The 14,365-nt window shown below is 40.8% G+C and overlaps 1 protein-coding gene and 1 long non-coding RNA gene across 2 annotated transcripts in view; both read left to right on the plus strand.

The window, feature by feature from the left end:
* Nucleotides 1-14,365, plus strand: part of LOC307032494 (uncharacterized protein) — a 149,018-nt gene that overhangs the window by 40,601 nt on the left and 94,052 nt on the right. The window contains exon 4 of the mRNA XM_079670489.1: nt 8,787-8,891. Within this exon, the coding sequence (XP_079526615.1) occupies nt 8,787-8,891 (105 nt within the window). The remainder of the gene's footprint in view (nt 1-8,786; nt 8,892-14,365) is intronic.
* LOC307032501 lies at nt 2,996-8,031 on the plus strand. The gene is made up of 3 exons (XR_013806281.1): nt 2,996-3,052; nt 5,871-6,075; nt 6,685-8,031. It is a non-coding gene; the product is annotated as an uncharacterized lncRNA (long non-coding RNA).

The following is a 14,365-nucleotide window of genomic DNA, read 5'->3' on the forward strand; positions in this document are numbered from 1 at the left end:
AATAACTTATACACTAGCTTCTCAGAAGCAGACACAAATAAATAAAATAACTTAAAGGGGCCTGGCTCGCCCTGTCATGCTTTTTGGGGTTTTCCCTCAGACAGAGGATGAAAAGAGGCTTTTTTTAACATTTGTAAATCATTTACATCTTCATCCAGACATTTCAAACTGACAACCTAGCTCGACAAGAGATCGTTAAAACATTGTCCTACAGTGACATCATGCAAAACTGTGATATGAAGAAATTGGTCAAAAGGCTAAGATGGCAAAAAGATAAATGCGAGTACGTATATTATTCTGGATTGTACTTTTAAATCATCACAAAATAAATGATGTGCTGAACTGAAACACGTCAACATGTGTCTGAAGGTTTAAACATAGAACAACGTATTTGAGCTTAAAATATGTCAATTCCTAGAAAACGGCCAACAATTGCTGAACCATACATTGAAACGTTGACCTTTTTTAAATGCAGTTTTCCAATTCACAATGACATCTGTAAGTTTAACTGGTTTATAAAGTATTCAATGAAAGGACAAACTATTATAGGTGTAGGAGCTCACATTAATACACTGTCAATGTTAATAAACTAAAAAAAGACAAGGCGATGTGCCTGCAAGACTGCACTCAGGTAAACAAAACATATTACCCGTGCGCAGCTAACCTGCCTGCGAGCCTTCGCTCAGGTCACATTTACACACGGCCCGGCTGAAGCCCGCTAGCAGTATTAGCACTAGCAGTATCGCTAGCAGCCACATTGACCACATTTAGGCTGTCAAATACGCTGCACCGTTTTAGATTCAATGAGTGTCTCGTTTGCAAATGCTTCATTAAGTTGCTTGTGTCACCCCCTTTACACGCAACTCATTGAGTACATAGATTGCAGCTTGCACTATCGCCACGACATTTTTTAAAGTGCACCCAGACCTTCGATCACTTCACTCTGTCCGCCATGCCTGCGGGAGTCTCACAACAATAATAAGAGCGCTGTTTAGAGTGACATTTACAGTGGCCAATCAGAAGGGTCTCAAACCGGATACATCACACAGGATGAGGGTTCCCAACCAACCAGAATGGCTTAAAGTTCAACTAAGGAAGTAGACGTAACACATACCGAAAGCAGCACCGTTTGTACAGCGGCTTAATGGTATACCGATACCGTCCAATCAGGTACCGGTATTGACTTAATACCGGTTCTCGATACCCATCCCTACCCCTGAGTGTCTTGTCTTCATGTTGTGAACAGATGTGTGACTGGATGGTAAACCAAAGCAGTGAGAGAGCCTCTAGAGCAGGGGGTCAAACTCAATTTCATCACGGGCCACATCAGCATTGTGGTTGCACTCAAAGGGCCGGTTGTAACTTTAAAGGCCCAGATACACCGGCCCGAAATCGGCAGTAAATGGGAGTCAGGCCGAACATGAGCGTGGGCACGCCCTATTCAGAGTGGTGTGCGCTGCACCGTCGGGTCTTTTCTGCCGACCTGACGCCTTTTCTTGCCGATTCAACATGTTGAATCGGTGTCGAGAACGCCACCGGAAGTCGGACAAAGGGATAACACTGATTGGCTGTTCAGCTAGCGAATCAGTGCATGAGAAGCGTTAACGGAAGTGAGGGAGGTAAACAAATGATTTAACACAAGCGTGAGTCCAAGAGCTGCTAGCTCCAGTACCTCCCGTTCGTCCTGCTCGTTCATGTTTCCAATGGACGAGAGTGAAAATGGAAAGAAAAACGCTATTTGTTGTTTGTTTATATCACGGAGTCTGTTCTTCTTCTCTGTCTTCCGGTTGTTCCGGTTGTTACCTCTTTTGAATGATGAATACACACTAACGCCGCCTGCCGGTAAGGAGAGTTATTGCCACTCACGCATACGCAGTTCATACGTGCTTGGCTCAGATTTGCGGTGTGTTCCAGTGCGCGAAGTCGGCAAATACGCAGGAGAGTCCGGAGACGCAACAGTCAGTGTAGGCGACTTCTCAGGTGACTGGCCGGTGTATCTGGGCCTTTAGACTATATGAAAATACATGTATAAATATTTAATATATAAAATAATGTATTATATGACAGCCTCTGCATTGGAATATTATGGGATAGTGCAGTGACCAACAACTGGCGGCCCGCGGACCACATGCGGCTCGCCAGACATTCTCATCCGGCCCGCACGGTGGGGGTGACTGTGGCGTTGGCGGAGTGGTTAGTGCATTCGCCCCCCACTCATTTTGTGTTTTTACAACGTCTCGTGAGTAATGTGCAGTACCGGAGTCCAACAGAGAGGCAGCAGCTGCGGGACAGTAGACTGCGTACTGCGTAGCCTTCCCTGCCCTGAAGAAGAAGTGATCCTTCGTTAGCGTGAAGAGTCTGCTAAGTTTTATGTAGTCCACAGTACCTGAGCGTGGCTCCACCAGCAACCCCCCCCCCCCCCCCCCCCCCCCCACGGTCAACAACTTCAAAATTCTGGGCAACATAAAAATTGCTGGCCCGCGAAAGTGTCTATTGGATAAATGTTGGCCCTTGGACAAATGTAGCTGGTGATCCCTGGGATAGGGTAAGGGTTAGTTCATAATTAACTACGTCTGAAAGCAGAAGTCTATAGGGCAAATCATTGGAAGTCTTTTCAGTGAGAATCTCACAAAATTATTATTTGTTTAAAAGTCAAATTCTGGAAAAAAGGTATAAAAAAAGTTAAATTTTGAAGAAAAAAAAGTCAAATTCTGAAAGAAATTCACATTTGAGATGCATTGTGGGACATGTGGTTTATGGGCAACGTTCTTCTGTAAATCGGCATGTAACCGTATAATAAACGTATTATATTCTTTCAGAGCTCTTGTGGGGCCACATTAAATGAAGTCGCGTGCCGGATTTTGCCCCCGGGTCTTGAGTTTGACACCCCTGCTTTAGAGCTTCCTTCCAGCAGCTGTCTGATGCTTCCAGCTTCCGGTTTAAAGTCAGCTATCACGTTCTTTAAGTGCTCTTATTTTAAAGTGCTTCCTGTTTGCTGTTTACTTTCACTTTGTCCTCGCGGTGTCGCAGCTGCTTCTTCTTCTCTCGAAAGGTTTGTAACTCTTTGTGACTTTCGAGCTTTTAGAGACACCTCTTCTGACCAATCATTGCTCAGAGAATAACTCCACAGAGACACTTCTCACCATCTCTGTATTCGGATCACTTTGAATTATGTCTGTAACTTCTCTGTGTGTGTGTGTGTGTGTGTGTGTGTGTGTGTGTGTGTGTGCGCGTGCGTGCGTGCGTGTGTTTGTGTGTGTGTGTGTGTGTGTGTGCGTGTGTGCGCGCGTGCGTGTGTTTGTTCTCCGACATATTTCCTGAAGTTAACAAAGCACCGGAAATATATCTCTGCTGGTTGTTCCTCGTCACATGACCAGCGGAGTATTTAAAGAAAGGAATGAAAGATTAATAATTTATAATGATATGAACCTGTGGAAATATTTAGAGAAATACTTTATAATAATGTATCCTCCTGGGACCCGAGGGAAAAAAGTGTCTTCCAATTTCCCTTTTTTTTGTGATTTCCAACTATTTAGGGTTAAAAAACATATTGCAATTTAGACTTTTTTTATTTTATTTTTAAATGTTACAGTATGTCCGCTGTAGAGGACGTCGGCACCATATTAGTTTGAAAAGACAGCCAAAATGAACAGATAGACTATGTAACGTATTATGGTTATAGAGTGATATTAATACAATAATACATTCAGCTTTATTTAAAACATGAATAAGTAAATGATCTGAACATTGCTGTTTATTTGGTCACTATAAATGTAGTTTGGTTTTTGGTGAATCTTTCCGGATCTTCAAAGACTTTGTTGTCAATGTAGTGGGAAAAGTACCTCATTGACTCCAGTCGGCACGGGCTGTGGGTCATCTGGACTAGTTTGATGGATGTGGTCTCCATTTGACAAAGCTCATAGAAACAAAGCTGGCATTCCTGAGCAGGGACGTGCACAGACATTTGGAGGGGCTATTGCTCTGAACTGGAAAAATGGCCTCCCCCCGAGAAAAAACATAAGACCTTTAGAAAATTGTAACTTGTTTTTAATGTAAAAGAAACCAAACGATTATTACATCAACTAAATTGAACAGTAATTCACATCTCATAACAAAATAAGCTAAGGCGACTACTTGCATTCGGTGACTTGATTTTAAAAATGTTTTGCGGTCCATATCTCATTAAAATATCTAATGTTAGTAACTATTAAAGACAAAATGGGGACAATTCTGTTCTAATGTAGTTTGGCCATTGTAACTGCTGTGCAGGACATACTGATAAAATAGGGCCTCTAACTAATTACCTTAAATAAACTCACTAATTAATGAAACCAGTTCAATTCACATTATTCTTATTCTTATCATTCTTTATGAGCGCAGTAACGGTAAGGTATCTAATTACTTATTTATTTAGTATTCCATAACTTAGTAACAGAGATGGTCAAACTAAAGTGGAGACATGGCAGAAATCCTACAATGAAGCGGGACATTGAACTGTTCACCCGTGAGAGGGCGATCAAGAAAAGAGAGCGAGCGCCCCGTTGAGGGAGTTTACAGATGAGAAGACACAGAAAGACAGAAGCACAATAACAACAAGGAGGCTATATTTAGGTGTTTTTAGTAAATAACCGACGGTCTCAAGAGGAAGTAAAGTCCCCTGGTTTGTCCCTTATACCCTAACTGCCATGAGACAACTCAAAATCAAGTTTTCCAAAATCCGACACTGAGGATGTCTTAACGCACCGGCAGATGACAGCGCTGACAAAGTGTGTTTCCCGCAGTGAGACGCTACGATACTAATCGTGGGCTCATCATGTTGATTGGGCCACAACAGAAAAGAGAAAAACAAACTCTCGCTCTCTCCAGAGGGACAGGTCAGCCAAAAATGAAACGGGCCGTTGCCCGGGCAACATTAGCCCGTACCTGTGCACGTCCCTGTTCCTGAGGCAACTCTCATTTCTCATGTCTCCTCTTCAAATAAAAACAACAAGAAGACATCCGTGCTACTCTTGGCCCACAGAGGGACATGTCTCTCCAGCTCGTCCCTATCTGTCTCTCTCTCTGTATCTGTGCGCTCATGGAGCCTCCTGCATCTTTCCCCCCCTTCCTCTTGACCCTCTTCTATCCCAGGTGTGAAATCCTCATCTCTCTCATCATCTGAGAGTCAACATCTGAATCTCCCTGAACTATCTGGTGCAGGAAATGTCTGCTTCAGTTCCGTCTCCTGCAACAATATAGAGTCATAAAGTCCATGAAGACGGTCCTGACGTCCACTAGAATGGACATTTATAAAAGGGCTGTAATTAGAAAACTTGAATTTTTGAATTGCTTTCAGAACTAATTATATATTTCCTCACATGTTAATAAAAAGAACATATATGATTTTCATGGTAAAAATTACAATTATTCAACAATATTTGACTTCTCCTCCTGCTTCTATAACATGTTGTTTTTGGTATGCCAGCCATTTTGGATGAAAAGAAAGAGGAACTTCATGTGGAAATATAAAGAGGAATCATTTATAATAATATATGCATGTGTAGATTGTCCACCAGAGGGCGACAGATCCCCTCAGCCTCATTCACAGAAACACTGTTCACTAAAGAACAATTCAAATCTATAGTAAACAGAGATAAGAGTAAAGGAGCATGAAATAAAATACATATCATTAAAATAAATAATATTAAAATACTTTTAACAGGAATCGTGGTAACATATAAAAAAAAATGAATACAAAAATAAAAATTGTAATCTAATATAAATAATATATGAAACAATTATAAATACAAGGGGTAATATAAAGCAAACTAATGTTTAAATATAAAAGACATACATTTAAGAATGAATAAATGTGGAGATTTTATTTTCAGAGTCCAATAGAAGTGAAGCGTGATCCCAAAGAAAGGCAAAGAGGAAGCAACAGGAAGTGGTTTCCTCCTAAAGGTTACACTGTGAGGGTCCTAACAACATGGACCTGGAACCTGGACCTGAACCTGGACCTGGACCTGGACCTGGACCTGGACCTGAGTCCTCTAAGAGTGACCGCTCAATGGAGCCTCAATCTGCTGATGGGGGGTAAGACTCAAACTGACTAAAAGCCGTTTGATATAAAGTTATAGACTTTTATTGTCATTGTACAAAAATACAATGAGATTCAGAGTGCAGCCCTGCCCCAGTGTGCAATAACTATAACAATATGTGCGGGTAGCGGGGCGGGGCGGGAGCGGGTCTTGAAAATCAGACCCGTGCAGGACTCAGGGTGGAGGATGTGATGTTTCCCACCCGCACTGCCTGGGGTCTGCCCGTCAGGAAGTTCAGGATCAGACCGGAGTCTGCATGAACTCTCTGGCGTTATCCTTTAAAGACACATTCTTTACGTTAGCTTCACACTGCTGGTGCTGGAGTGCAGCTGAAGAGAGGCGAGGCGCTTCGTAGATAAACTTCACGTCTTTTGGATTTTCTCTGAAAAGCTGTCCTTCACATAGAGAGCAGTCCCCCGGCTGATATAGGGAACTCAGAAAGTCAGGAAGGTTTAAATGTTTAATGTTCTTTTCAATCTGTTCACACATCGGCAACACAAAGCGATCACTAGCATTACATTGTTATATAAAGTGACTCGAAGAGATTTAACATCTTTTCCATCAGTTTCTCTCCAGCTGGCAAAAGCATCTGTTTCTGTTTCAGGGTCCAGCAGCAGAGAGCAGACTCTCCCAGCGGTCTGTCCTTCAAGAGCGACTGGTCGAAAGACGACTTCTTAGACTTTAAAGGACGACCTCCATCTGCTGATCAGAGGTAAGCTGTAACTCATAGTAAGAGTCCGGTTATCATTGAATAAAACTAGTCCGTATGAAGTCTTGTCCAACTTATTTTCCAGCAGTTTTTCTCCAGCATGTTTTACGGCCACATAATCAGGAGAGAGGAAGTCGTTTTTTCTCAGCGAGAACTGAACCTGTTAAGCCTGAATATTGTTGTGTTTTCCCCCGCCGGCACGGAACTGTGTGTCAGGGCTTCTTAACATTTAACAACCTACTAATGTGTCATACCCACTTAACGGGAAGAAACTCAGCTAACTGACGATATGAACAATTTTTACCGAAACAAAACACAAGTCGGGCGTCTGAATTAGCACTAAGCGAAAGAGTGCTAACGCTTTGTTGCTGTACTTAAAGGTGGGGTAGGTAAGTTTGAGAAACTGGCTCAAGATACACTTGTTGTTATATTCCATGGAATGCTCTTAACATCCCGATAGCAATGAATATCTGAAGTGCTTTGACAAAAAATCCATTAAAAAAAAGTCATCTGTAGAAGCCGTAGTTCTGTAAAAAGTACGACCAATCACCTGAGCCGGCTAAAGTAACTGGATGGCCTACCTACCTGTCAGCCTTCCATCTGTGCACAAACTGATCTCGTGCCCTCATTGGTCATGTGCGCGTTCGTGTGTGTTGGAGGAGGGGCTCTGGAAGGAAGTGGCAGATTTTCTCCGGTTGTGTATTTTCAAATTCTAGCGATCTCGAGCCGGTTTCTCAAACTTACCTACCCCAGCTTTAACAGGAAGAAACTCAGCTAACTGACGATATGAAACATTTTTACCGAAACGTCTGTCTTTATTTATGTCTTTATTAGGATTCCCATTAGCACTAGCATGAGCATTGGCTATTCTTCCTGGGGTCCTCACACACTCAAAATATACATAAACATACATACAACAAAATTAAAACAAAACAAAACAAAATTAAAACAAAACAAAATTAAAACAAAACAAAACAAAATTAAAACAAAACAAAACAAAATTAAAACAAAACAAAATTAAAACAAAACAAAACAAAATTAAAACAAAACAAAATTAAAACAAAACAAAATTAAAACAAAACAAAATTAAAACAAAACAAAACAAAATTAAAACAAAACAAAATTAAAACAAAACAAAACAGCTCATCATTTTACAGTGAAATTAAGTGAAAACTAAAATGTTCATCCAATTATCGCCATCCTAAGGCCAAACAAAAGTATATATATATATATATATATATATATATATATATATATATATATATATATAAAGCAGCCATGTCAGGTCCTCAGTGATGTGGACCCAGAGGAACCTGAAGCTGCTGACTCTCTCCACCGTACCCATTGATGGCGATGGGGGCGTTGTTGTCCTGGCACCAAGATGTCAGGGTTTCAACCTTCTCTCTGTACGTCGTCTCGTTGCCGTCGGTGATCTGGCCGATGATGGTTGTGTCGTCAGCAAACTTCACGATGGTGTTGGAGCTGTGTGGGGCCACGCAGTCGTGAGTGAACAGGGAGTAGAGGAGAGGGCTGAGCACGCAGCCTTGAGGGGCTCCGGTGTTGAGGATCAGGGTGGAGGATGTGATGTTTCCCACCCGCACTGCCTGGGGTCTGCCTGTCAGGAAGTTCAGGATCAGATCGGAGTCTGCATGAACTCTCTGGCTTTATCCTTTAAAGACACATTCTTTACGTTAGCTTCACACTGCTGGTGCTGGAGTGCAGCTGAAGAGAGGCGAGGCGCTTCGTAGATAAACTTCACGTCTTTTGGATTTTCTCTGAAAAGCTGTCCTTCACATAGAGAGCAGTCCACCGGCTGATATAGGGAGCTCAGAAAGTCGGGAAGGTTTAAATGTTTAATGTTCTTTTCAATCTGTTCACACATCGGCAACACAAAGCGATCACTAGCATTACATTGTTATATAAAGTGACTCGAAGAGATTTAACATATTTTCCATCAGTTTCTCTCCAGCTGGCAAAAGCATCTGTTTCTGTTTCAGGGTCCAGCAGCAGAGAGCAGACTCTCCCAGCGGTCTGTCCTTCAAGAGCGACTGGTCGAAAGACACAGGCATAACCTTTAAAGGACCTCCATCTGCTGATCAGAGGTAAGCTGTAACTCACAGTAAGAGTCCGGTTATCATTGAATAAAGCTAGTCCGTATGAAGTCTTGTCCAACTTATTTTCCAGCAGTTTTTCTCCAGCATGTTTTACGGCCACATAATCAGGAGAGAGGAATTCGTTTTTTTTCAGCGAGAACTGAACCTGTTAAGCCTGAATATTGTTGTGTTTGCCCCCGCCGGCACGGAACTGTGTGTCAGGCATGGGCGTCGCCTGGGGTAGGCATCCGGGGGCTTTAGCTTTATAAAATAAAAACATACATTTTGTCCACCGAGATAATACACGCACCTTACCCTCAAGAGATCCTCACGTGCTATGAGAATCTCCCACAATCCATTGCCGTAACAAAGCTAATGCAGACACACGTTTGTGACACCAGATGGCGCAATTGTGTATGTGCGTGCGGGGAGTCTCGCAGTAGAAAATTCGACTGTAGCGCCGCCACTGTGGGCTAAGCCCCGAATGTTTCCAGGTCCAGGCGACGCCCCTGGTGCGGGCCCGGCGCCACGAGGGGGCAAAAGGGGGCATTGCCCCCTCAGTTGTATTCTTTGCCCCCTCACTTTGAGCATCATTCATCCATCAAAAAGTACAATAAATGTCACGATTATTAAATAACTTTAAATATTTTTTTTCCACAATACACGTTACTATGTTTAGATCAGATATGTGGGCAGGCAGTCAAGCAACGTGTAAAAAAGCCTCAACCCCAAGTGAGCTAGTCTTAATGTTAGCGTGTGTGCTAGCTGTAAACACAGTCGGATGGGTGACCAAAACGTCCCCGTTTCCGGGCAGAGTCCCCGTTTTCGGTGGCTGGTACCCGGTTGAAACTCCCGAAAATGTTCCCGTTTTTGAACATGCGTTAAAAAAAATAGAGCAAGGTGAAATCAAATGTTACATGTCAGTAAAAACAGAGTAACAGTGTTGTGCCTGTTTGTAGCGTTAGCGTATTTCTTCTTCTACTACTTCTTCTTCTTCTTCTTCTTTTTTCTTTAATGGCGAATCGCTTCCACTTGGAGCATATATCGCCACCTACTGTTGATTTATTAAATGTTCATATTAAATCCTTGTCCTCAGACCAGTGTTTTTGAGGAACTTGAAGATCAGCTTGTTTACTTCATTTCTTGATTTACTTTTGTATATTGACTTGAAATCCATGTTGTTTGACATCAACAAAAAATAAGACAGACAACTACAGATATCACCACACGTGATGGTTACTTGTTATTATTTAGGGCTGTATGGATCACGTTTTTGCCAAAGCGAGCCCTTTTACTAGAATAATAATATGTTATGTAATGTATGATATAAACCATATTGGTACAATGAGCGACATCTAGTGACGGATTTTGGAACATTGATTTGATTTTTCTCATGGCAGTTAGACTCTAGAGACAAACCGGGGGACTCTACTTTTAATCTGTGTCTGTCCATTTGGTGTAGTGTTTGATCCAATATTACATTTGGTTTATATATCAGTCACTTTCTTATGAAATGACAGGTTTTAGGCCTTGGTCTGAACATTCAATCCTAAAAATAAAAAATCAACCAGATTAATGTCTTTAATCCTGACCTGACTAGACAACACACTCTCACTCCATAATCGTCTAGGAGCGATGTTTGGTCAGGATCCGGTGGCGTGCAGTTGTGACGCTCCTAGGCTCCTTCAGCTTCATAAAGGGACGCAAATAGCTTTCAACTGATTGCAATGTATTCCCATCTGCTGCGGGATTTGACGCTCATGGAAGCACGGCATTCGTTTGTGTCAGCTGCCCTTAAAGGCAATGTGAGCGTCCATTCCCATTGGATAACGGAGAATTGTACACCAGGAAGTAAGTATTCCCCTTACTGTGGATTGATTTGACAGTGATATCTGCACTACTCATCGACTAAACAACACCAGATTATCCTTGTTAATTACACAACATTGATTGGTTTAAATTGTGTGCAATGCTTTTGTATTTTTCCTCTTCGATTCGGAGAAACAAATATTTTTTCGGAGTAAAGGATGGCAGAAGACACTACACTACCCAGAATCCCCAGCTATCGTTTAGGACTAAACCAACTGCATTCCATTCATTCCAATGGCTGGCGTCTATGTCACGTGATCTTCAAATTTCTCCATGCAGAAAAAAAAAACATGGCCAAACTTCGTTTTATTCTTGGTGGAAAATGCCTATTTTAAAGTTAGTTTGGCCATTAAAATGCGTTTTGATGTCATTTGATGCGAGAAATATGAGTTGTTATTTCAGATTATGTGTGCAGTGGATGTACATGATCTTTAGTTTGCTAGTTATTACGAAGATTACTTCAGGAAATTGCGTCCATAGAACGTTTTCATTGTTACCAAGGTGGTTGCTAGGGACGCTGCTATCGATATTATTTCTGTTATGTTGTGTAACTGTTTAATGGTGTTATCTTTGTTGCTACCCCCTTCCCCGTCAAGAGTGTTGGTCCACAGCGCAAACTTATTAGTTTAACAAAATCCGCATCTAAAGATACGTTATTTTCCCCTGTGCAATTCCAGTCTCACATCTCACATCACATCGTCATTAACAAAAGACCGAAAACATTTAAAAAAAAAAAAAAATACTTTATTCCGAGTGTGCTTGCTTTTCTCTTTGAAAGTCATCACATAACGGCATTGTAATACACGGTTCGGCTGCATTACATATTACAGATCTGCCGTAGTTCTTTATTTATAGAGCCTTGATGAGAAGAGTTCTAGACAAACATGAGGAACTGCCGCCAACACTGAAAACGTGACGTGGATCATAAATATATCAGCAATTAAACAACATCTAACATTTCTTTTCACACAATACGTCTCCTTGCAGGATCAACACTAATTCAGCTGACTTTTATATTTGATCCAATCGGTAGATAGGCTGTATTTACACCATAAAGGTGCACAGCTGATAGAAAGGGACACCTGGTGGTTAAAGCATTGAATTTCATTATTTTTATTATTAGATATTAATAGGATCCCTATAAAGTATATTCATTACTCGTTATTCTCTACTAATAGTTCATTAAAGACTGTATATAATGACTAGTTTGCACATCCCCTTCAAGATTTCAAGATTTTCTAAGGTTTATTGACATATATTCACAAACGGTTTAGTTATGCAATGAATGAAAAACTTGGGTCGCAGGTTCCTCAATAGTGCATTACAAGACATCTATCAATATGTGTGCATACCTCCAGCAATGTTAACTATGTTGAAGCACTTATTTTAACTGATATTATACATATGTATTATACTCTTATAGGATGTATGTAGATATTTAATCTCCGGCCTTGTCAGGTATTGAACAATCAATAAATAAAGAACACAGAATTATTAAATATGAAACACAGAATTTGTGTGATTATACTAAATGATTTACAAATAAACACCACTGCATATTTACAACTATTACACATGCTGATGTAACGCAAATGTTTCCAACTTGGTATCAATAAAGTATATCTTATCTTAAGATGATCGATGGCTACTGCCATATTTACAAAATGTGCCTCTGAGCCTTGACAAGTGCATGTTTCAGGCTTATCAATGAACAACAGGAGGGGTCACAGACATAAGAGCAGCTGTTAAATAAAGCTCTTCTGACCTTAGCTGGCATGTGGGTATATATTAATGCTGCCCATTATGGGCACAAACCATTTTCCCCCATTTATTAATTATATGTTTTAAATTTGAGTATTTCCTATCCCCTAAACCTCCAGGGATGTTCACAGTTTAATACTGGCAACTTCTTATTATGGGAAATACGAAAACGTCTTTTAAAACTACAACTCCCAGCAGAGACGTGCCATAGATAGAGAACATGTTGCGAAACACAATATTGATAGCAGCGTCCCGAGCAACAAGTAACAAGTAGTTAATAATAATAAAAGACATTAAGAAAAATTCATTTTAAACAGTCATTAAAAAGCAACACAATCTACCTGCATTACATTACTCTAATCGTGTAATAACGTGCTTTAACCAGTAGGTGGTTTGGGTTAAAAAGCTGTCAAGTTTACAGTGTTAACAAAATAACATATACTGCTGTTTCTGGTTTAGTTTACGACGGATATAGTTATTGTTTTGATATTTGTAACACAAAGCGATGGAAAAACCCCACAGCAACACAGAAAAGATGGTCTTAACATGACCCAGCGGTCTAGTAGTTAATAAAAAACAATAATATCAAAACAAAATGTTACTACTAACTTTATTGTGAAATTCAAACTGAATTGTAAAAGAATAGTTTCCGGTCTATTCTGAGCCCGATCTCTGTAGATAAATAAAAATAAAGAACTACGACAGATGTGTAATATATTTAATGCAGCCGAACCATTTATTACAATGTATTCATGTGATGACTTTCAAAGAGTAAAGCAAGCACTGCTGAAGAAAGTATGATTTGATCTTTTACCAAATGTTTTTTTTCATATGGAATGCAGTTGGAGGTCAACCAATCACAGAGCTTGAGAACTAATCACGGGGTTTGTCAAACAGAGCACATGGTGTAGTCCTAAACGATAGCTGGGGATTCTGGGTAGTGTAGTGTCTTCTGCCATCCTTTACTCCGAAAAAATATTTGTTTCTCCGAATCGAAGGGGAAAAATACAAAAGCATTGCACACAATTTAAACCAATCAATGTTGTGTAATCAACAAGGATAATCTGGAGTTGTTTAGTCGATGAGTAGTGCAGATATCACTGTCAAATCAATCCACAGTAAGGGGAATACTTACTTCCGGGTGTACAATTCTTCGTTATCCAATGGGAATGGACGCTCACATTGCCTTTAAGGGCATCCGACACAAACGAATGCCGTGCTTCCATGAGCGTCAAATCCCGCAGCAGATGGGAATACATTGCAATCAGTTGAAAGCTATTTGCGTCCCTTTATGAAGCTGAAGGAGCCTAGGAGCGTCACAACTGCACGCCACGGGACCCTGACCAAACGTTGCTTCTGGACGTTTATGGAGTGAGAGTATGTTGGACTAGAGGTAAGTAAATCTGTATAGGAAGATGAGTTAAGGGATAGAGGAGAACAGGTTATGGTATAATTACAGAGCCTGTCCATTTATAAATTGAGGAAGTCAATGTTAGTCTGTTAACCAAAGTGCAGCCATCTATCTATCTATCAACTATCTACTATCTGTTATTAAAGATCAGAGGAAAAGAACAGAACGAGAGGGGTAAATCCAGAATAAAAATAAAGAAGCAAAGAGATTGTAGAGCAGTGAGAAGGAAAAAAGCTTGGTGTGTCAATTCATTACATTGCCAGTATTTTTCGTTGTTGTGAGAGAAAAAAAATCGCCCCCTCAGATTTTTTAACAACCCTCAGTCATTTCATCCTGGAGCCGGGCCTGCCCTGGTGTCAGGGCTTCTTAACATTTAACAACCTACTAATGTGTCATACCCACTTAACGGGAAGAAACTCAGCTAACTGACGATATGAACAAT

This window comes from Notothenia rossii (assembly GCF_949606895.1).
Source record: "Notothenia rossii genome assembly, chromosome: 3".
Classification (NCBI taxonomy): Eukaryota; Metazoa; Chordata; class Actinopteri; order Perciformes; family Nototheniidae; genus Notothenia; species Notothenia rossii.